The sequence below is a fragment of the Propithecus coquereli genome, unplaced genomic scaffold (genome assembly GCF_000956105.1).
Source record: "Propithecus coquereli isolate 6110/MARCELLA unplaced genomic scaffold, Pcoq_1.0 Scaffold178, whole genome shotgun sequence".
In the NCBI taxonomy this organism is placed as follows: domain Eukaryota; kingdom Metazoa; phylum Chordata; class Mammalia; order Primates; family Indriidae; genus Propithecus; species Propithecus coquereli.
Window position 1 is genome coordinate 2,869,941 of NW_012142523.1, and position 21,406 is coordinate 2,891,346.

At 51.2% G+C, this 21,406-nt stretch overlaps 1 protein-coding gene across 1 annotated transcript in view; it reads right to left on the reverse strand.

Moving 5' to 3' along the window:
• Window positions 1-21,406, reverse strand: part of CSMD2 (CUB and Sushi multiple domains 2) — a 587,354-nt gene that overhangs the window by 373,750 nt on the left and 192,198 nt on the right. Inside the window, exon 4 of the mRNA XM_012642214.1 lies at window positions 13,097-13,291. Within this exon, the coding sequence (XP_012497668.1) occupies window positions 13,097-13,291 (195 nt within the window). The remainder of the gene's footprint in view (window positions 1-13,096; window positions 13,292-21,406) is intronic.

Consider the following 21,406-nt stretch of genomic DNA (forward strand, 5'->3'; position numbering starts at 1 on the left):
TACATGACCTTGGGCAATCTCTTTCTCTAAGCCTCAGTCTGCTTCTCTGTACATTGGCTGGTTGTGGGCACAGAACAGGAAAATAAATGTGACGGTACCCAGCATTAGCCAGTGACTGGCATATGGCAGATGCCCGACTAGTGCCGAGGTCTCCTTTTCCTTCCACTTCCTCTTAGGGATCCAAGGTAGTAAAGACATAGGATTCGACTTGCAGTTTAGGAAGAATACCCTGGCCATGGCACAGCGGAGGTCTGAGTCAGGAAGCAAGCAGGACGCTCTTGGCAGACACAGCCACCAAAGTCCAGGCGAGGCTAGATGAGATCGGGCTAAGGGTGTCGGGAGGGTGGGAAGGGGACTCATTCGAGAGATATTTAGGAAGCAGAATCTACAGGACTTAGCGACTGGGAGGTCAGAAATCCAGGTTTCTGCCGTAAGCATCTGCACGGATGAAAGGTGCTATTTCCTGGGGCAGGGAACCCAGGTGCGCCCTGAGGCATGGAAGGCAGCCGGGAGTTCAGTTCTGGACGCAGGGAGCTGTCCAATGTGTCCGATGATGAGATCAGATTAACAGATACATAGGAGCCATCTGGGCTAGAGATGGAGTGATTTTGTGTAGTGGCTCTGAACAGTTGTTACTAATATCATTCTACAGAGTCAAGAGAACCACAAGTGCACTTCCAAATGCCAGATGTTAGGTATGTCTGAGCACAGAAATAAAAGGGCCTCACCCACAGTAGGTGCCCATGAATGCTTCCCTCCCACACCCATTAACTGAGCACCTACTGTGTGCCAAACATGGGACTGGGGCCAGCGCTACACTATGAAATGCTTGATGTCATCTCTGCCCTCACCTGCTTCTCAGAGACGGGGTGGGCAGGTGAACCAGCAGCGGCAACATGGAATTGTTATAATGGAGGTGCTGAGGGCCCAGTGATAGCACGTGGGAGGTGGGGAAGGCTTCACAGAGGAGACAATGTTTTGTTGAGACGTTCATTCATTCATTCAACAAATGCTTACTGAGCACCTACTATGTGCCAGCCACTGTTCTAGGTGCCGGGGATTCAGCTGTGAATAAAACGAACAAGAATCCCTGTCCTCGCAGAGCTTACACTCTGCTCAGAGGGATAAAGACAATTCCAGGATAAATAAGTAAACTCTCCGGCAAAGGAGGTGGTGATCAGTGTGGAGGAGGACACAGTGCACCCTGTGTTGGGAGCCGGGTGTGGACATTTCAGAAAGGGCGGTCAGCGAAGGCATTTGAGCCAAGACCTGAAAGAGTGAGAGAAGGAGCCGTGTAGTTATCTGGGGGAGGGAAGAGCATTCTGGGCAGATGGAACAGTAAACACAAAGGCCATGGGGTGCAGAGGATGGCACTGTTGAAGAACATGAAGAGACCCAAGGGGCTGGAACAGTGGGAACAGGGAGGGTGGCAGAGACAAGGTCAGTGGAGGCCAGACCACGGAGGGCCTTAGAAGCCACTAAGCATGTGGACCTTTACTCTGAATGAGATGAGAGGCCAGTGGAGGGTGCTGGGCAGAGGATGACATGATCTCATTTGTGTGTTAACAGGATCCCTCTGACTGCTGTGTAGACATGAATCAAAGAGGGAAAAGGCAGAAGCTGGGGGCCTCTTGAGACTGCCACAATAATCCAGGTAAGCATCGATGGTGGCTTGGACCAGGTGGTAACAGAGAGATGTAGTCAGTCTGGCTGCGTTTTGAATGCTGAGCTGGCAAGAGCCACCAACCGAGGGCTATCTGCCTGGTGAGCCTTGGGGGAGAGGGTGTCTTTGGCAGAGAAACAGCAGCAGTCGTGGACGTCGGGGGCTGTGGCATGCTGAGGGACTTCCTAGGCAGGACCTGTGAACCTGAAGGGACAGGCAGAGTCGGCAGAGCTGGGCTGCACAGAGCAGGGCCTGTGGAGAAGAGGAGCTGAGGTCCTGCCCTCCTCCTCCTCCTCCTTCCTCCTCTGCTACCCCCAGGCCAGCTGCTTGGCCCCAGGGAGGGAGGGGGGCAGGCGAGATGGGCCTTGCTTGGTGACACATCCAGGGTAGTGGGGCTGTTCACTCGTTTTATCAGGTTGCGCAGTGTTTCCGCCCCGGCTATCTCTCTGGCAGGAGGCTGTGAAGTCTGACGTCTGAGACAGAGTTTGTCTCCTTCTGATGTAAATAAATTCTCCATGAACATTACAGGGGAGATAAGGCACAGGAACCAGTCAGCAAACGGGAGATTTGTCGGTGTTGTCACCAGCAAGCACTGGGCCTGCCCGTCCCCAGCAGTCCCGCCACCGGCTCTGACCACACCAGGTGGAGCCGGCTGCAGCCCTGGCCAAAGGGATTGGTCTTGGCTGCACTGGGACAGGGAAATCACAGTGAAGGAAGGGACAGTTGGCTCAGAACTTCAAAGATGAGGAAGAGTGTGCTGGGGGGAAAAGAACAAATGGGTTTCAGGTGGAGGAAACAAACCCTCAGGGGCGAGAAGGCCTGAACGGGGTGCTGCTTGGGGAGTGGCCAGCTGGCCACCGCAATGAAAGTGCAGGGTACATGAACTGAGCAGTGGGAGTCAAAATAGGAAAGGAGGGCAAAGGTCAGCTCAGAAAGGCCCTGATGGTGTTGCTGAGGTGTTTGGATTTGACTTGCAGGTATTGGGGCACCATGGCAGGTGTGGAGAGGGTTTTCAGCGGGAAGTAGAAGCCCAGGCCTATTTTAGAACGATGACTTTGGCCCCAGTAATGGATGGATGGTGTGGTTGGGGGCGGGGAGGGTGGCAGGTGGGGACCAGAGACAGGGAGAACAGAGAAGAGGCTGTTCCAGTCATCAAGGCCCCAACTCTAGGCAGTGGCGGTGGGAGGAGGAGATGGAGCAGGAAGGGACTCAGGACGCAGGCCGGGAGGGGCAAGAGGACGTCTCTCCAGCAAGGAGTGGGCCGTGCGGGACAGGGAGGAAACGGACCGCAGAGGAGACACAGCTCTGCAGGAAGTGGCAGCCGCCCTCCTCTGCTCAGACCGTCCCCATGATGAGCGTGAGTCCCGAGGAACAGCCGGGGCAGTGGCTGTGGGCCTGGAGACCCAGAGGCCGTGTCGCGGGAACTCATTCCACGGAACAGAGAAGGCTGGGGAGAGAAGGGACATTTGAGGAGCAGGAGGAGCAAAGGCACTTGCGAGGAGAGGAGAGGCAGTCGGGGAGGGAGGGGAACTCGCTGGGAAGTGAGCAGGTCACCAAAGAGGGGCGTCGGGAGGGGAGCAAGCCGGCCCAGGAGCTGCGGAGAGCGTGAGGGCCCGGCCGGGCAGCCACTCTGCGTGGAGGGGTCTCAGCCAGGCCCTTGGTCCACACGGCCTCGTCCTGCGCATCTGGTGGACGACAGGGAATGCCGGATGGGAAGCAGGTCTTGGAGGAGAGACAACGGCCCTGCGGCCTCTGCCTACCGTGGCCTGAGAAACCCTTAGCTATCCCATGTTGTTCTCAATCGCAACCCAATGAGGCCGCCTCTTCCTCTCCTAACGTGAAACCTGGCTCTTCCAGGGGTTTTCCGTCCGGAAAAGTGTCCACACTCTGCACCCAGTTCCTCAGGCCAGAGGCTGGGGTCACCCTCAACTGCCCCCCCACCCCACACCCACCCAGTGACCCCACCCTGGCAATCCTGCTAAGTGGCTCTCGTCTCTGTCCCCACCAGTCACTGCCGCTGCTCTGCTCTAAGCCACGTCATGCTCCAAGCTGACCACAGCCGTGAGGCCCCTCCTGGTCCCCAAGCCTCCCTCTTCCCCCAGCCCATCCCCTCCTCACAGAGGCCAGAGCGGTGCTGGCAAGCACACGCCTGGTTACACGACTCCATTAGACACCCCTCCCTCCCCGCCGGGTCATGCTGGCCTCCTCCCAGCTCTTCCGATGCATGGAGCGTCTCCCTGCTCCAGGACCTTTGAAAGTGCTATTCTCTCTTTCTGGATCCTTCTTCCCTGTCTCCGTGGTAGGAAACAAGGGGCTGGCCCCTCCTCAGCCTTTAGGTTCCAGCCTCAGTAACGCTTCTTCAAGGATCTTTACAGAAACAGAATACCCTCATCACACACTTTCAATGCATCACATACTTTCCCATAATTAATTGATCAATTATGTCATTATTTAACGTCTACGCAGTAAAATCCTTGAGGACAGGGGCCATGTCTATTCTGTCCCTAGCACCTAGCACATTTCTTGGTATACAGTAGTCACCCACTAAATATCTGTTGAACAAATAAATGTAACAGGGGACTGAAGCTCAGAGAGGTTAAGTAACTTTCCGAAGGCCACACAGGAAGTGACTGAGTCAAGATTCCAGTTGAGTCTCTGTGGTACTGGGATGGTAGTCACCTCCACTGTAATGTACCTCCCTGCTGGGTAATGGCTTGGTGAGCCATCTGGGATTTTCAAACTGCCCGATTTTAGTCCATGACTTCTGGACTGTGCTGGAACTGAGGACTTGGGAACTTGAGATCCTCTGGCCAGAGCCACCAATCGACTCTAAAGATGACACCTTTGCTGTTTTAGCCGTCCTGCCTCTCGGGTTCCTCTGACACCCTTCCTCTTGCACCATCCTGTTTTGATTGAAGACCCTGTAAAAGCTGTTTGGAGGTTTTTCTTACACTTCAAACACGGCATCATATTTCATGGTTACAACTTCAGAGTCATAAAATATAACCTTCAGCTGACACCACTGTTCTGAAATATTCATTTGCACTTTCTCCTTCTCTGGCAATGGGCATTTTGCACTGCCGTGAAGTCGCACATACTCTGACGGGCAGGTATGTTGTGCTGATAGTTGCCTTTCCAAGTTTATGACTTTATTTACGATCGACTTGAAGGTCTACTGAAATCTCTTCAATTAACCATAATTTTAGAGAACCATCCTCAGTCCCCTTTGACGTCTGTTAACTCTGCAGTGACGGACACACTTCAGGTAGGGTTGGAGGAAGCAGTCCATTATCCGCCCTGTTTCAGGCCAACTCCAGGGCACCATCTTGGATGCCTGGAAGCTTTGGGGTCTTCACATTGGCTTCTGTTCATGACACCCTTCCCGGGGCCACTCAGCCTCTGAGGAAATGAAATGCCAACAGGCCCCGAGGGAGAAGCCGCCATCTTGCCATCCCAGAGCAGGGGTGAGAGACAGTGCCCAGAGCTGCAGCCCTCCCCTCCACTGTCCATGCCAGGGTCCCCGTCACCTGCTCAACCGCCTCAGTACCCTGTTCTTGGGGGCTCTGGACTCTGCCCCTTCATCCTTGGCTTTCACAAAGACACTCCTTAAAATTAAGCAAGTCCCAAGAACATCCCTATTGCCCCGCAGATACTCCTTCCACGGATACCGCCACCCGAGGCATCCTTCTGAGGGGAGGGATGTAGACAGGACATGGCATTTGTGTAACTCTCTGTCAAGCTTTCATTGTGGGCCAGGCATTGTGCAAAATGCTTTACCTGCATTTTTCTCATTTAATCCTCAAACCTCTTGAAAAGACAGGAATTATCACACAATTTTACAGATGAGGAAACGGAGGCTCAGTGAGTTTTTAAAACTTCCCCATGGCCATGTAGATACTAAATGTTGGAGCCGGGGTTTGAACCCAGGACACTGTGACTGCAGGCCCATCCCATTACCCACTTATTTCTCTGCCACCCAGGCCTCTGTCGCTGTCATCCTGTTCCTGCCTCGGGCTAGGAGCTGGCTCCTGGAAGCACCAGACCCTAGAGATGGGGTTTCCAGGGATAAGAAGCCTCCTCCTGCTCCCCTCTCCTCTGCCTAAGGGGCCCGAGGCTGGGGCTTTGTGCCACCACTCAGGTGGAGGAGGGTGAGCCTTGGGTTAGGCTTCCTTCACAAGAAGGAGAAGGAGCTCCTGGCAGTCCCTGGCCCCCATCCTGAAGCAGCATCTGTCCAGCAGAGTGACCTCAGGCCCTTCCCAGAGGTGTCTCTCCTAAAGAGCTCACGGCACAAGTTAAAGTGGAAGGTCGAGAGGAACGAAGGAGACCGGCAGTCCCTGGCCTGGTGGACCCATGCAGGGGGTGCATGCACCTGGGGGCCAGGCTCTCAGACCTTAGACCCCCAGGTTGGAGGAGCCCTGGAAGTCACAGTCATTGTGAGTCTCCCGCCACAGGCCCAAGGCCACCATCCTTGCCTGTAGAGGATGAGGCTGGTCAAGATCATGGCCGTTAGGCACCAGGACTTGGGCTGAGTCCTGGCTCCACCACCTTCTAGCTGCGTGATCACAGGCAAAGCACGGCATCGCTTTGGGCCTCCCTTCCCTCGCTGCTTATAGGGGATAACCATACCTTAACCTGCTAGGGTTTCCGTGACGACTGCATTGGGTAACTCAGGGTCCAGCACATACTTAGGGCTCAACAAATGCTGGCCAGTGTGGCCGTGGCAGTAAGATCACAATGATAGCTCACTCTCATCGAGTCATTTCTCTGAGCAAGGCCCTCTGCTACATGCTTGGCATTTATCAACTCAAACCCCACTTCCACCTTATGAGTGAAGTACTGTTAATATTCCCCCTTACAGATGAGAAAACTGGAGCACATAGAAGTCGAGTAACTGGCCCAAAGCCACTCAGCCAGTGGGTGTGGGTGGCAAGGCCAGGTGAATGGACCCCAGAGCCCACGTTGTAAAATGTTCTGCTACAGTAATAGTGATGGCAAAGGTGACAGGAGAAGCACTGGTGATCCCAGCAGTGGTACAGGAACCCTACAGTAAGGAGTGGCGTTGGGTAGCCATGGTCCACATCAAAGCCCCAGTGCTCAGAACCACTCAAGGTCCACGCTGCGCCTGGCATGGCGTTTGGTGCTTTCTGTGTGTTGTTTAATTTGACCAACACGACGGGGCCCAGCGCGCAAAGCCCAGACCCTCTTGCTATCTGCAGTGCTGTCCTGGGGGCTCTTAGCCTCTTTCCAGCCTAGGACTCCCTCCAGATGCAGAGTGAATACCCCACTTGGATGTCTCACGGGCATCTCAAACTTCACCTGGACAAAATGAGCTGCCTTGATTCTCTGTGGGGCACAATCTGGCTGCTCCCTGCCCTAGTCACCCCAATTTGGTCTTTGGCCTCCCCACGACCAGCACTCCAGAAAGAGCCCGGGAGTCCGCCTTGACCCTTCATTCTGTCAGAACCCACATCCAATCCATCAGCAAGGCCTGCCGGCTGTGCCACAAAGCCACACATGCCAAATCCACGCACGTCCCTCCGTCTCTGCTGCACCACCCTTGATCAAGATGCGTCAGCTCCAGCCTGGTTGCCCGCAATGGCTGCATCCTAATTGGTCTCCTTGTCATGCCTCTTGCCCATCTACAATCTCTCTCCTTTCCATCATCCAGAGTGATCTTTTTAAAACATGAAGTTAAACTGAACCATACCTCTGCTTACAATTCTCCCTGGCTGCCTCCTGAACTCAGAGCCAAACCCAAACTTCTCCCCTGCTTCTCCCCAGCCCTGCCCTCTCCACCCGCCCCTCACTCTACTCAGGCCACGTGGACTGTTCTCTGTGGCTCTAACATATCAAGCTCTTCCCCACCTCAGGACCTTTGCACTTGCTGTTCCCCTTCCCCAGGTCTTCACCTAACAGGCTCCTTCTTGTCATTCAGGACCGAGGTCAGATGTCACCTCCTCAGAGAGGCCTCTCCTGACTGCTCCATCTAAAGCAACCTGCCTCCTCACGAGCTACTTTATTTCCTTCACAGCTCCTGCCACCCCCTGAAATTTGTTTATTTGGCTTTATCCATTTTCTGCCTCCTGGCTGCCAGAATGCAAACCCCACGAGATCATGGAATTGGGTCTGACTTGCTCGTTGCTGCAATTTTCTGTATCTAGAAGAATATCTGACACTTACTAGGCAGTTAATAAATTAATGATTGAATCGATGACTGGCTGGCATATAGTAGGTGCTCAGTAGAAAGCTGTTCAATAGCTGAGTAAAAGAATGAGCAAGCAATCAGCCCTATAAGGCTGCTAGTTGTGTCTCACCTTTAAAACCCAGAGAGGTTTAGCAGTACGCTGGCAGCCACACAGCCATGGGCTGGCACAGCAAGGGCTGGACCCAGGCTGGTCTGACTCCAGGCACTGTCCGTGCCCAACACCACTGCTTCTCTTTCACATTCTGCGGGCTCCTCCTCCTGGGGCCGGAAAACTTGGAATGCAACTTGCCACTTGCCGCCCAGGCTTCTGCAGACCAAATGCCCGTTTTCCCAGGTCTGGTGGCAGCCTGCAGTGTTTGGCTTGAACCTCAGAGCCCACACGCTTCTTGCTCAGGCCAGCTTTCTCTCTACCACCTGCCTCTCAGCCCCCAGCACATCTGAACTCTGCTCCTTCCCCAGGAAGCCTTCTTTGATCCAGGGCCAACGCCCCTCACCAGTCAGAGGCTGGTTGCTGAAATCCACGTGGTTTTCCTTCTTGTGGCTCAAAGAGGTTACCAAAACTCAGCATCTCCCAGGGACCTCTGCCTTTAAAAACGTGCCCAGAGTGACACAAAGTGAAGGAGGTCACAGGCCCTGCCTCCCTTCCCTCTGCCAGCGGGACCAAGCCTCCATGGGCCAGGATCCTTGGGGTGGGCCTTCTGGGGGTTGACCTCAAACTTGCTCTGCCCCCCGGATCCTCGCGGCTCCCTATTCCCCACCCCAGTCTGTGTCGTGTCCCCAGACCGAGCCCAGCTTTCGGCTGGGCACGTGGCATTTCCTGGGTGAAGCAGACACACACAGCTCCCCAAGCTGCTCCCGGGAGCTTTGGATCTAAAGAGATCCTGTCACTCAGAGCTGCTGGGCAGGTGCAGTCACCGAGGCCAGTAATTTCGCTTTCGGGCTTGTATGCCTGCACCGTCCTGATGGTGAGTCGGCCCCGTCCAGACAGCCGTTCATTCAGCAAATATTTACGGACCACTGCCCTGTGGATGAGGTTTATCCACTCACAGATGCCAGCCCTTGAGGGTTCTGCACAAGAGGAAGAAAGGCCAAAAGGCTTTTAATCCTTCCCGAGTAGGAACCCGTTAGCCCTGGCATGACTGCTGCTCCTGGCACAGGGTGGATGCGTGGCGAGCACTCTTTGCTCCTGCTTAGCTTGACTTCCTAAGGAAGGACAGTTTGGAAAATCACTTTCAGAAAATCACTGATGTTATTGAGGACACTTCTCACGATATTCTTGTAGCCTGTGGCGAAGTAGATTAGAGAAATGGACCTGAAGCCTAGGGAGGTCGGCGAGGGCGGCCCAGGGGGCCCTGAGAGCTGGGGAGCCATTGTGATCCTCCCAGCCTCGGAGCAGAACCACATCTCCACCCGCCAGGCAGCAGGGAGTCTCCGGGGCTCGAAGCCCTTCCGAAAGCAAGATTTGACATCCTCAGCTGGCCTCCCTGGTGTGTTGGGAAGGGAGAGTTCTCTTGTGTGGCTAAAGTGGAAGCTACTTAAAAGAAGACTAGCAGACAGACCAGAAAGGTGGGTCTGGGACTCTTTCTGGAAGGGCCTCGTGCTGCACGCTAAGGAATCTGAACTTGATCCCGTCGTGATGAAGAGCCACTGATGAGATTCCAAGCGATGGGTGACTTTGTCAGATCTGTGCCTCGGAAAGTTCACTCCCGCAGTGGAGAAGGGACAGGGAGGTAGGTGTCTGAGTGGGGGGCTAGAGCACGGCTGCCCACAGGGGGACCCTGCGGTGAGGCAGGGGAGAGATGAGAGAGTCGGGACTGTCGCCTGAAGGTGGCAGAGGCGTGGAGCGGATGGGCCGGTGCAGAGGGACACGGCGGCTGATGACAAAAGTGTAAGGTATTAGTAGACGCCCCTCCGTGCCTGGCTTGGCTGCTGTGGGTGGGAACGCTCTTCACTGAGCTGGGGAAGGCAGCGAAGAGAGCAGGTTTGGGGAAAACAGAAAGAGTCAGGTTTGGGGTGCGCCATCCTAGGTAGGGGCTCCGCAGAGCGTCCAATAGCCACATGGGCCTGGAGCTAGGACAGGGACAGGGCTGGAGGTAGGGACATGTGATGTGAATGCCGGGAGAGCAGCATCTCCCCACCCAGCTCCTTCCCACTGAAGGGCCAGCTCCCGCCACCCCCCATGCCTGGACACAATGACACTGGACTCCCCGCCATGATCGGACCTGGCAGAGGAAGACCTTCACAAGGCAGCCGTCGTCACTTATCTCTGGGGTTAACAACAACAACAAAAAGATATTTTAAGAGCCAACCACAGAGCTTCTTTTAGGATGAGAGTTTTCCTTGTTCAGGAAAATATCACCTTACGTCTAAGTAGCTTGGGCAGGGAAGGGAGATTATAAGGAGATGGCAAAGCCTAGAGGAAACCAGTCTCTCGTGCCGAAGAAATTGATGGAAGTCCTGAAATGTGGCCAAGACACAGGCCGAATCAAGGTGGCGGAGGCTGGAGAAAGAAGAGAGGGTACAATACATACCCCAGGGGAACCTAGGCATGCTGAGACAGAGCCGTGGAGAAGCTTCCAGGGCGGAGGGGCCACAAGTCCTTGAGGCTTATGATTACTTTCATTTTAAGTCACTGGCACTGCTGAGATGTGAACCCCTTGCGTTGCCACAAACTTCCCATCAAGGCTGCACTACATGCAGACACTTTGTTAGTGTTTTTTTTTTTTTTTTTGGTGGGGGAGGGGAGGTTGTCAAGAAAAACGGGCCAAGTTCTTGACCTAAGTCGGCAGAGCAGAACCAGGGGAAGACAGACATGACAGTGAGTTCGAGGTTCACAAGAAGCTAAAGCTGCCAAAGATTCCTGAAGATATTGGGATAGTGGATTTCCACTATATTAGCAAGGCATATGATGTGAATTATACTGAACCCAACAGAGTGACAGCCCTTCTGCATCTGATACTTGGATTACATTTGTTTTCAGTTTCTATCTTAAACAAAAGGGCATGATATTCATAGTGCTACAAAAAGAAAAAGAACCGTGGTTTATATTTCATACCTTAAATATTTGATTTCATTTATGAATATATCTCATATTCTGTCATCATGTGATAACTGTCACACCCCCAGGGCAGAGGGTGGGAGGGTACAGGTGCTATAAGGATGGGAAGATACAGCGGCATCAGGCTGTGGTTAGGCCAGGCACCTGTATGTAGGGGCCAAGGTCTCACCCATTTGGTCATTCCCCATGTCAATCTCCTGAAAAGAGGCAAGTCCCCAGTTAGAAATGGAGCCTGGGAGGACGGGATTTAGGAAGGCAGGAAATGGGATTCTAGTGCCCCGGGGCTCCACCAAGAAGGATCACCATGCCTGGGGCTGACTCTGTTGGCTGAGGAAGGGGAAATAAAGGTGAGGTCATGTAGCAACTCAGACCGATTGGCTGTGGCTTGCCTGTTCGGAAGGCATTTGCAGCTGTGCCTGGACTCAGGGAGAAGGGATGCTATGATCAATTAATTATGTCTGCCATGCGAATGGGAATAAGGGGAATAGGTACCCATGCCAAGTAATTTTCATCCCTGGAGTCGATAATAAAAAGTATGTGCACGTGGTCGGAGGAGGGAGCTGCTTATCCCTGGAGCTAGTTTTTTTGGTAGTAAAGAAAAGTTTCCTCCAGGAGAAAAGTAAAACTGGAACCAAAGGAGGAGCTACTTACACCAATCATTCTCACCTCCTTGACTGTCATACAGGTGTTCTGGAACCACGGAATGCAGAGATGAAAGTTTTAAGAAGGAAAAGGTGGTCAGTAGTGCAAAAGGCTGCCAAGAGGTCAAGAAATATAAAGGCCAAGACAATTCCCACCTGATCTGGTGGCAGGATGCAGAGTACTAGGGCAAAGGCCAGCCTACAGCGGAGTAAACGGGAGGTAAAAGGGAGACAGAGGCTGGATGGGCTTTGCTGGCGGCATGGGAAATCCTACCATGCAAAGCGGTAGTTTTTCAAAGGTGATTAAAAATTATCTACATGCATTATCATCTCAATTTATGTACTTTTTGTACTATATGCATATGTGCAATATGTGTTGGAAGATAAAAAGGAAATACATAAAATTTGTGATTAAAATGGGTAAATTTTGTTTCTTCTTTATTCTTTTCTGTATTTTCTAAGCTTTTAAAATTGATCGTGCATTTATTTTTTACTTTTTTGAGACAGAGTCTCGCTCTGCCACCCTGGGTAGAGTGCAGGGGCATCATCCTAGCTCACAGCAACCTCAAACTCCTGGGCTCAAGTGATCTTCCTGCCTCAGCCTCCCTGGTAGCTGGGACTACAGGCGCAAACCACGGTGCCTGGCTAATTTTTCCATTTTTAGTAGAGATGGGGTCTTGCTCTTGCTCAGGCTGGTCTCAAACTCCTGAGCTCAAGCGCTCCCCCCACCTCGGCCCCCCAGAGTGCTAGGATTACAGGCGTGAACCACCGTGCCCAGCCTGTTTTTATTATCAGATAGCCACTGGAAATTACATTAGAAATGCACATGACTGTTATGAGTGGCGGGGGCAGGGGCAATAAGGAAGACAGGTGACCAATGAGCAGCGTGACCAATGCCGTGGTTTGCCTGGGACTGAGGGGTTTTCTAGGATGTGGGACTTCAGGACTAAAAATGGGGAAGTCTTGGGCAAAGAGGGACAACTTGTTTACCGAAGCTGGGAGGCCGAGGCAGACATAGCATTGAAGAGAGGTTTTTTTAGGGGGAGTGTGGTTGGGCTAAAGTGGTTTTGAGCGTATTTGGAGGCTGAGAGGAAGGCACTATTAAATAGGGAGAGAGGCTGGATACATAAGAAAGAGAAAGGAACAATTGCTAAGATGAGGTCAGTACGGAAGCTGCTGGAGGAGCGATCTGCACGCCAGAGGAGGGATGGTCTGTAGGGGAAGAGAAAGGATGTTTCATCTGAGACAGCAGGGCAGGGGGTGAGGGCAGACTGGCTAAAAATAAGTTTGTCGATGCAGGGGAAGGGAATGGAGTGCACACATGAAGGAGGTCAGGTGAGGCTCAAAAGCCCCTAGAAAACCTGGGGGCCCTGTGGACCCTCGGTGCTCCCCAGACTTGGGCTCCCCATGATAGGTCCCTATGCCCTGCTGGGGTGCAGCTTCTGCCCTTGAGACTGGATCCTACCGGAAGCTCCGGCCTCCCCTCCCAGCCAATGCGCACTCCCTCAGACCCCTCTCTAGCCACCTACCTCTGCAGGAGGGCAGGGGGAAGTCCCATGTGGCACTGTTCTCGGAGCCAGCGTGGCAGGTGAGCACGGCATGGCCCTCCAGGAAGAAGCCGGGGTTGCAGCTGTAGCGGACCTTGTCACCAAGGTTGAAGGTCGAGCCCTGCTGGACGCCATTGGTCAGCCTCCCTGGGTTCCCGCACGTGTGACTGGGGAGAACTACAAAGAAAGGGAGAGACATTTAGCCCACGAGCCCTGACACCCGCTTCTTAGCCACACATACCTCCCTAGGCCACTTGGCCTCCCTGGGACTCATTTCTTCTTCTGGGCACGTGGTTGGCCACAGCTGATCTGCTCACCTCTCACAACTGCCGATTCTCAGAGAATGGGTTACTCAGAAGAGGTCACATGTTAAGGAGGATCCACATATGAGCTCTGTAATTGGACAGCCAGGTTTCTTGCTTTTTCTAATGTGCAGCCCTGGGTGTGAATTATGTCTGTCCCGATCACTAGAGATACAACCCCGGGGAAGTCACTTTAATCCCTGGGCATGGTTGGTCTGATTTCAGACTCCTCTCCTTCTCACCAAACACCATGGAAGGGACACAGACCATGGCATAGAGTAGGTGCTCATTAAATCCAGTGTCATTTCTTTCATGTGTGGTCTGCCCTGGAAGCCAGAGGGGCACTCTGGCCCAGCAGGTGCAGGGGAATCGAAGGGGTTGGTTGATGCTGGAATAGGCAGTGAGGTGGGAAGACAAGAACCGTAGTTCTCATCAGACTGACTCATTTAAAGGGGAAAATTGGGAGCTGGGGAGTACAATGCAGTGTGGGACTGGAGCCAAAGCAGTCGGGACCAGATGTGAGTGCACCCCCATTAACCAGAAGAAATGGTCTTAGTAAGGGCAGAAGATCATCATGACCCAGCAATCAGTATGGAGGGAGGAAAGCTCCTCCTTACCTGTCCCACCTGACCCAGCTCCCCCTGCCCTCTGCCTTTCTCCTGAGTAGCAGCTGCCTATTCCCCGAAGGTCCACAACTCCCACCATTCCAAGACGTCCCCATAGGGTGAGGACAAGGGGTTTTGGCCACACCCAGACCACTGTCCAAACCTCTCCATTAACCCACCTGGCTTTGATTTATCAGAATGTGAGAGGCCACACAGCAGGGTGGTGGATAGTACAGACTCATGGAGCCACCATGCTTGGGTTCACTTCCCAGCCCGACAGCTCACCATCTGTGGGACCTTGGGCGAGTCTTTTAACCACTCTGCACCTCAGTTTTCTCGTTTGTAAGATAGGGATCACAACAGTACCTTCCTCATGCCAATTTAATTGTTGTGAGAATTATTAATAAATGAGTTCAGGTATGCAAAGTGCCTAGGACAGGGCCTGTGCACAGTGAGTACAACACAAGTGAATCTAAGTTCCTAGGCCAGTGGCAGATGTGCACGAGTAAAGGCAGACTAAGGGTTATGATGGGATAGGGACCAGGCAGGGGACCAAACCCAGTCGGTGGGGGGTAGGGGTGGGGATGGGAGATCAGAGATGACTTCCTGGAGGAGGTGACATCTATGCAGAACTCTGAGACATTAGTAAGAATTAGCTAGGCCAAGAAAGAGCAAACAGCATGTGCAAAGGCCCTGAGGCCAGAGATAACCTAGGAGCTCAGGGAGCCTGGAGTGAAAGGATGGGGTGGCAATGATGAGGAAGTGGAGATGGGTGGGCCTGGACTCTAAAGGGGTCCCCAAGCCCTTACATTATCCTCTTTATAGCCACATCGTTGTCGGCACCAGCCTCCCAGGACCCTCCCTACCAGCCCTGATGATCTCAGAACCCTCCGAAGGAAGGCCTTCCCACTCTCTTCTCCTCTTCTGAGAGAAAACAGCTCAGTGTGGAGGGAACTGGTATAGACTTTGGAGCCAGCCAGATCTGGGTTTGAAACCAGGTGCTCTCACTGTCTTATTCTGTGTGACCTTGCCTTATGTGAAGTCTCTGAGCCTTAGTTTCCTCAACTGAGAAAGGAGTGAGGCCAAGAACATCTAGTGGCTGAGGGGGTTACCAGTATACACGCTGCATGGCTGGCCCTGTGCCCGGCACGCGGTAGGTGCTCCCAAGTTGGCAGATGTTCTCATTCCACTGGGCGGCAGGGCCATGAGGGCACAAGCCTGCTCTGGCTCACAGGCGTATCCTGGGAGACTAACACGGTGCCTGGCACTTGGAGGAACATATTTATATGTTCATTAATCAGCTATTTGGGGAGTTATTCATTCACGTATTAATTCTTTCATGCAACAAAGATTCATTGCAGGCCTACTGTGCTTGGAGCTGGGAATATAGCAGTGGTCTCAGCCCTCAGAGGCTTATATGTTTGTGGGATAATTAATCTTAAAGAATGAAGAGCTCTTCCTCACCCATTCTCTACCCCTGAAAAGTAAGATGACCTGGATGAAAAGATTAACCTCCATTGCCCTGTCCGTTGGCTCAGCTTAGCATTTCCCATGATCCCACACTGCTGGCCTACTTAACACCTCCCATGATCTCTGCTGCTGGCTTACTTGGTATTTCCCATGATCCTGTGCCGCTAGCTTACATAGCATTTCTCATGATTGATCCCCTGCTGCTGGTTTACTTGGCACTTCCCAGGATCCTCTGCTGCTGGCTCTCTTGGAGCTTCTCATGATCGCCTGCTGGTGGCTCACTTGGAGCTTCCCATGATCCCCTGCTGCTGGCTTAGTGCGGAGGCAGTGACTGTGATGTGTGCATGTTTGTGAGTGTTGGGGGTGGGAGGGGCAGGGCAGGTAAACATTTGGAGAAGAAAGCAAGCTAAGGTGAGGGGAGGGAGCCAACCAGGGGAAATGAGCTGAGAACTGGTGTAGAACTAACGTTTCATTTTCTGCAACGAGATGCAAAGACCCAATTTAATTAAATTACTAATGTCAAATTTTTAATGAACCTGCTTCTGCTTTGGGCTTTCTTCCTTCGAAATTAATGACTGGAACGTCACTATAAATAAAAGTCGATTCTTCTTAAAAAGTCACTCTCAAACATTCACTGCTCCTTACTTAATGAGCTGTTCATAATCAGACCACTCTGACCTGGTGCCTCCACTGGGAACCGGGTTTAATGAATGGGGGCTCATTTCCAGCCCTACCTTGTTTTTCATCCCAAGCTCCGCTCCTGTGAATGGAGGCCACACGTAAATGGAGAGAGGATAGACTTTGGGTTCAGAGAGGCCTGGGTTCAAATCCCAGCCTGACCACCTCTGCCTGAGTGATCTTAGCTGTAAACTTTATCTCTCTGGGCTTCGATTCTTCCTCTGAAAATGGGGATACTTTTTCTTCTCATGAGGCTGTATTAGTTTGCCAGGACTGCTGTACCACAAACTAGGTGGCTAAAAAACCCAGAAACTTATTTTTTCACAGTTATGGAGGCTAGAAGTTCAAAATGGAGGGGTCGGCAGAGCTATGATTCCTCCGAAACCTGTAAGGGAATCCTTCCTTTTCTCTTTCTAGATTTTGGTGGCTTTCTGGCAATCTTTTAGGTTCCTTGGCATGTAGATGCATCACCCCAATCCCCCATCTTCACATAGTGTTCTCCCACTGTGTCTCCATGTCCAAATTTCCCCTTCTTATAAGGACACCAGTCCTGCTGGGTAGGGCGTATCTTCATGATCTCATCCTAACTTGATCATCTGCAAAGACTCTGTTTCCAAATGAGGTCACATTCACAGGTGCTGGGGGCTAGGTCTTCCACACATCTTTTTAGAAGAAACAATTCAACCCATAACAGGGCTATTGTGTAGATTAAAATTTATAACACCTTCCTCCGAGTGCCTGGTATGTTTCAGGTCCTGGACTAAAAGGTTATTTTACTCAATCCTCAAAACGATCCTGTGGGTTATGCATTATTCTCATTTCACAGGTGAAAAAACTAAGCAGAGAGCTTAATTAACCTGCTTGGCCAAGGCCACACAGCTAAAAAATGATAATCTGGGTCTTTCTGGCTCTATCACTCAGCACGGTTAATTGGAATCGTTGTACTACTTCTGACAGAGGCAAAGTACCCTAGCACATAGTGGGTATTTTATTGAGAGTATTAAAAGTCTCCTTCTCCCTTTATCATTTTAGGCATTGCCACAACATGAAGGGAGATTGTCTGACTGTCCAGATTTAAAAGTTTGATTTTTTTTCCAGTCTGATTTGCCAATCCCGTACTTTTTAATAATGTCAAGGGCAGCATTTAAAGTGCGGTCTTTTGTTATGTGTCTAATGTGCAACTTGCTGGACAGACATAGGAGATGGGAGATAAGCCACAAAGTGAAGCCTTTCTAAGGCACAATGTTCTTTGATTTTCTTACTTTGCTCGTGTGTTTTTCAGCACAGACACTATTATAACCGTTCATGTCTTCCCATCTATAAAGCTTTCCTTTGATTGCTTACAAAATGAAGAGTGAGATATTTACATCCAACGCAGCCCAGAACAATATTATTAGAGCTGGGCCTGACATTGAACAATTCCATTGTAGATTATCTGTGGGGAATTTTGTCCCTTCTACAAAGCCCAGCTCTTGCCAATCAACACAATATTCTCAGTGATTGTATGACAATGAATCTCCACGGTGGTTGAAGTGCAGCAAAAGCTACATCATGCCTTCTTTTATTTTTAATTTGAGACTTTGCTTCCCATATTATAACAAAGAGTCATTTATGCTATCTGGACAAGCACCCTCCATATGTTTTGATTTCTTATCTTCCCCTCAAGTAACTTGTTTCATCTCCATGGCCACGCGGTTGATACAAAGTGGCAGAATAGCTGGGAAGAAGGATTCAGGGAGGAGGATTTAGCCTTCCCACAAGGCTCAGCAGGGAAAGAAGAGAAAGTGCTGTGTGTGTGTGTGTGTATGTGTGTGTGTGTGTGTACGTGCCTATGTGTGTATGTGCGTATACGTGTGTGATCTGGGGGTAGTGGGCAGTGTCAAAGGAGGGGGTAATAAAAACCAGGATCTTTCGAGCGCTGGATCTCCACTAGGCACTTCTGCACCACGCAGTATCTTCCTTAATCTTTACAGCTCCCCATGTTTAGCTGTTTGTCCTTTTAAATGTAACTCACTGCACATTTACTCTGTGCCGTCCTCAGGGTCAAGTACTTTGCATATATTTCCATCCCCAAAGGGTTGCCTATACTTGCTTTCTCCATTTTCTCTCCACCCATCTGATATACATTTATATTATATATTTGATATATATCATTATATTATATATTTTATATGGTAGATCATATATTATAGAAAATTCATAAATATCATATATTACGTAGTATATATATTTTATGTTTGATACATCCATTTGTCTATTGTTTGTTTGTCTTTGCTACACTGTAAGTTCCATGAGGACAGGCATCTTTTGAGTCTCTTTTTGTTCACTGCTGTCTATGTCTTGGTTCCCAGAACAGTGCCTGGTATATAATAATACCTTGATTAAAAGTTTATTGAATGACTTAATGATCTTATTTAATCTTCTCAACAACCTATTAAGAGAGGTGCTATTACCCCTTGTGGAGATAAGCATGGTTGTCCCAAGGCTGGAGCATTTACTCAAGGCCACTCAGCTCGCTGCGGGGGCGGAACTGGGCTTCCATACCAGCGCCCGGCGGCTGAGCCCATGTCCTGTCTGCCTGCACTAAGCCATCCTTGCGCTGACCATTCCACACGAAGTTCATGGTGACTAATGTATCTTGAAATGTCCTCACAAGGGACTCACACTCATTCTCCTCGGGGGGAGGATTTGGGCCACAACCAGGCAAGTCGACCTCTAGCTCGGTCCTGTACATTGCCTTCTACTTGTCAATCACAGAAAGGCAGGGGTGCCCGGGCCTGAGATGAGGCTTGCAGCCCACGACAAGTGGGCCCCGTCCTGCCCGGCTTCTCCCTGCTCACCGTCGAGCGTCAGCTCTCTTCCAGGAGCCTGTTCTCTTGGCGCGTGTTTGTGATTTTGGAACCTTCAGCACCAGAGTCACGTGGAAAGTTTCGTAAAGATGCCGGACCCTGTCCCCAAACGCACTGACTCAGAGTAGCAGAGGAAGAGCCCGGGCCACTCCAGAAGACGGCAAAGCTGAGACTGAGAACGACTCACGGGAACCTTCTCCAGGCAGTTCTTCCACTAGCCCAGCCGGTGTAGCTCCCGGAGCTTTAACTGTTCGGTCTCCACAGCCTGTCTTGTTGTAGGGCTTCCTGGAATTCCCTGTCCTCCGTAGATCACACCAGCCCTGTCCTTCCTTCTCCTTTGAAGACCCTTGTCATCTCTCCCCTGGGCTTCTGCACCCAACTCCGATCCCCTCATACTGGCCTGGACCCCTCCAAGGCATTGTCCCCACTGATGTTGGAGTGAGCCTTCTAGATTATCATGGCTCTGCTCACAGACCTTGCTGAGTGCCCACGTGCCCAAAGTGGGGTCGCGACCACCAAGGCGCACGGGCAAAGGCAGGCCCCCTGGCCTTTTGAACGATTCATGCAAGAGTTTGAAAGATTCATAAAAGATAAAGAAAAGGAAATAGAAATAGAAATAACAAGAAAGACTTGGGACTCTCCATCGCTGTCAGACTAAATCAAATCTTAGGCTCAGGCAGCCTCACCCTTCCATGAGCCGAGCCCCACTGACGTTTTCTACCTTCCCTCCTGCTCCTCCATTGGGTCCCCTGCACCACTGCTATTCTAAACCACGGGTTCGCCAAGTACACCTTACTTTTCTTTCAAATTCTCCGTCTGGCAAACTCCATTAAGGTCACCTCCTCTGTGAAGCCCTCCTTGATACTGATACCCTTGGTGTTGTGTATAAACCATAAGATCCCACAAGAACACATCTTGATAGAATGTAAATAATGTCATAATGTCATGGCTAGAGATGACTGGGGAGGGACTGGGAGGGACAGGCAGTTGGCACCTGAGGATTGAGACCCAAATCAAATTTCCTTTCTCTGACAATTTGGCCCTGAGGACAGGTGGGCGTTGCACTGGCTTCAGGTGGGCAAGGGCTTGTATACTTTCAGCTCCCACTCTCTCTATTAACTTAGGATTTATTTTTGGTCTTCATAGCTAGTTTTTGGGTTAGTATTATGAACCTCATTTTACCAAAGAGAGCTGAATTTAGAGAGCTGAAGGGTCACACAGCTGGTGATAATAATGATAATAATAGTCACCTTGTGGGTGTTTCATATGAGCCAGGCCCTCTGCTCAGCACTCCTGTACTCTCCTATCTCATCCCACCTGGACAAAGGTGCTACAACTTTTTACAGGAGGAGAAACTGAGGAACAGCTGGGTTAACTCTGACCCAGGGCCACACTGCAGGTTAGGATCCAAGCTGGGGTTGAATCCCAAGCCATTTGACCTCAGGGCCTCTGTGCTTTACCAGGTTGTAACCTAGATCTCCCAGGATTCAAGGCTGTGTTTGGGCCAGGTGCAGTGGCTCACACCTATAATCCCAGCATTTGGGGAGGTTGAGGCAGGAGGATCATTTGAGGCCAGGAGTTCTAGACCAGCCTAGGCAATATAGCGGGACCCCCCATCTCTATAAAAAATAAAAAAATTAGCTGGGCTGGTGGTGCACACCTGTAGTCCCAGCTACTCAGGAGGATTGCTTGAGCCCAGGAGTTTGAGGTTACAGTGAGCTATGATCGTACCACTGCACTCCAGCCTGGGAGACAGAGTAAGACCGTATGTCTTATGAGGAAAAAAAAAAAAAAAGGCCCATGTTTGTTTCACTGCTTCCCCAGCATGGAGCCAATACTCTGGGTACCTTCAGAGACCCCCTCCCTGCCAGGCCTAGAACACGCCTGACCCACACCCAGTCAGACCTCTCCTTGGCCCCTTTCCCCCAACCCAGACTAGCTGGGACTGCAAAGACATCTGTCATCCCACCAGCAGGGCCACAGAGGGTGTCACAGCAGAATTCCCCTTGACGCTTCCTAACCACAGAGCCCCACGGCTTCCTCTCTTTAGCCTGTGACTCTTTGGGAGCAACACCACAAGGAAACATCACAGGCTCCAGAATAGAGTTGCCAAATAAAATACAGGACGCCCAGTTAAATTAGAATTTCGGAGAAACACAAATACTTTGTTTAGTATAAGTATATCCCTTGGACTATTTAGGACATACTTATACTAAAAAATTATCTGTAATTTGAAATTCAAATTTAAGCAGTCTTCTTGCATTTTAATTTGCCAATTTGGGCAATCCTGACCCAGAGGGAAGAGGTGTCTCCTCTGCATCAAAGACTTTAACCTCTTAAAAAGCTGGAGCCATTTTTCTGGGGAAACGGAGAAGAGGAAAAGGGGAA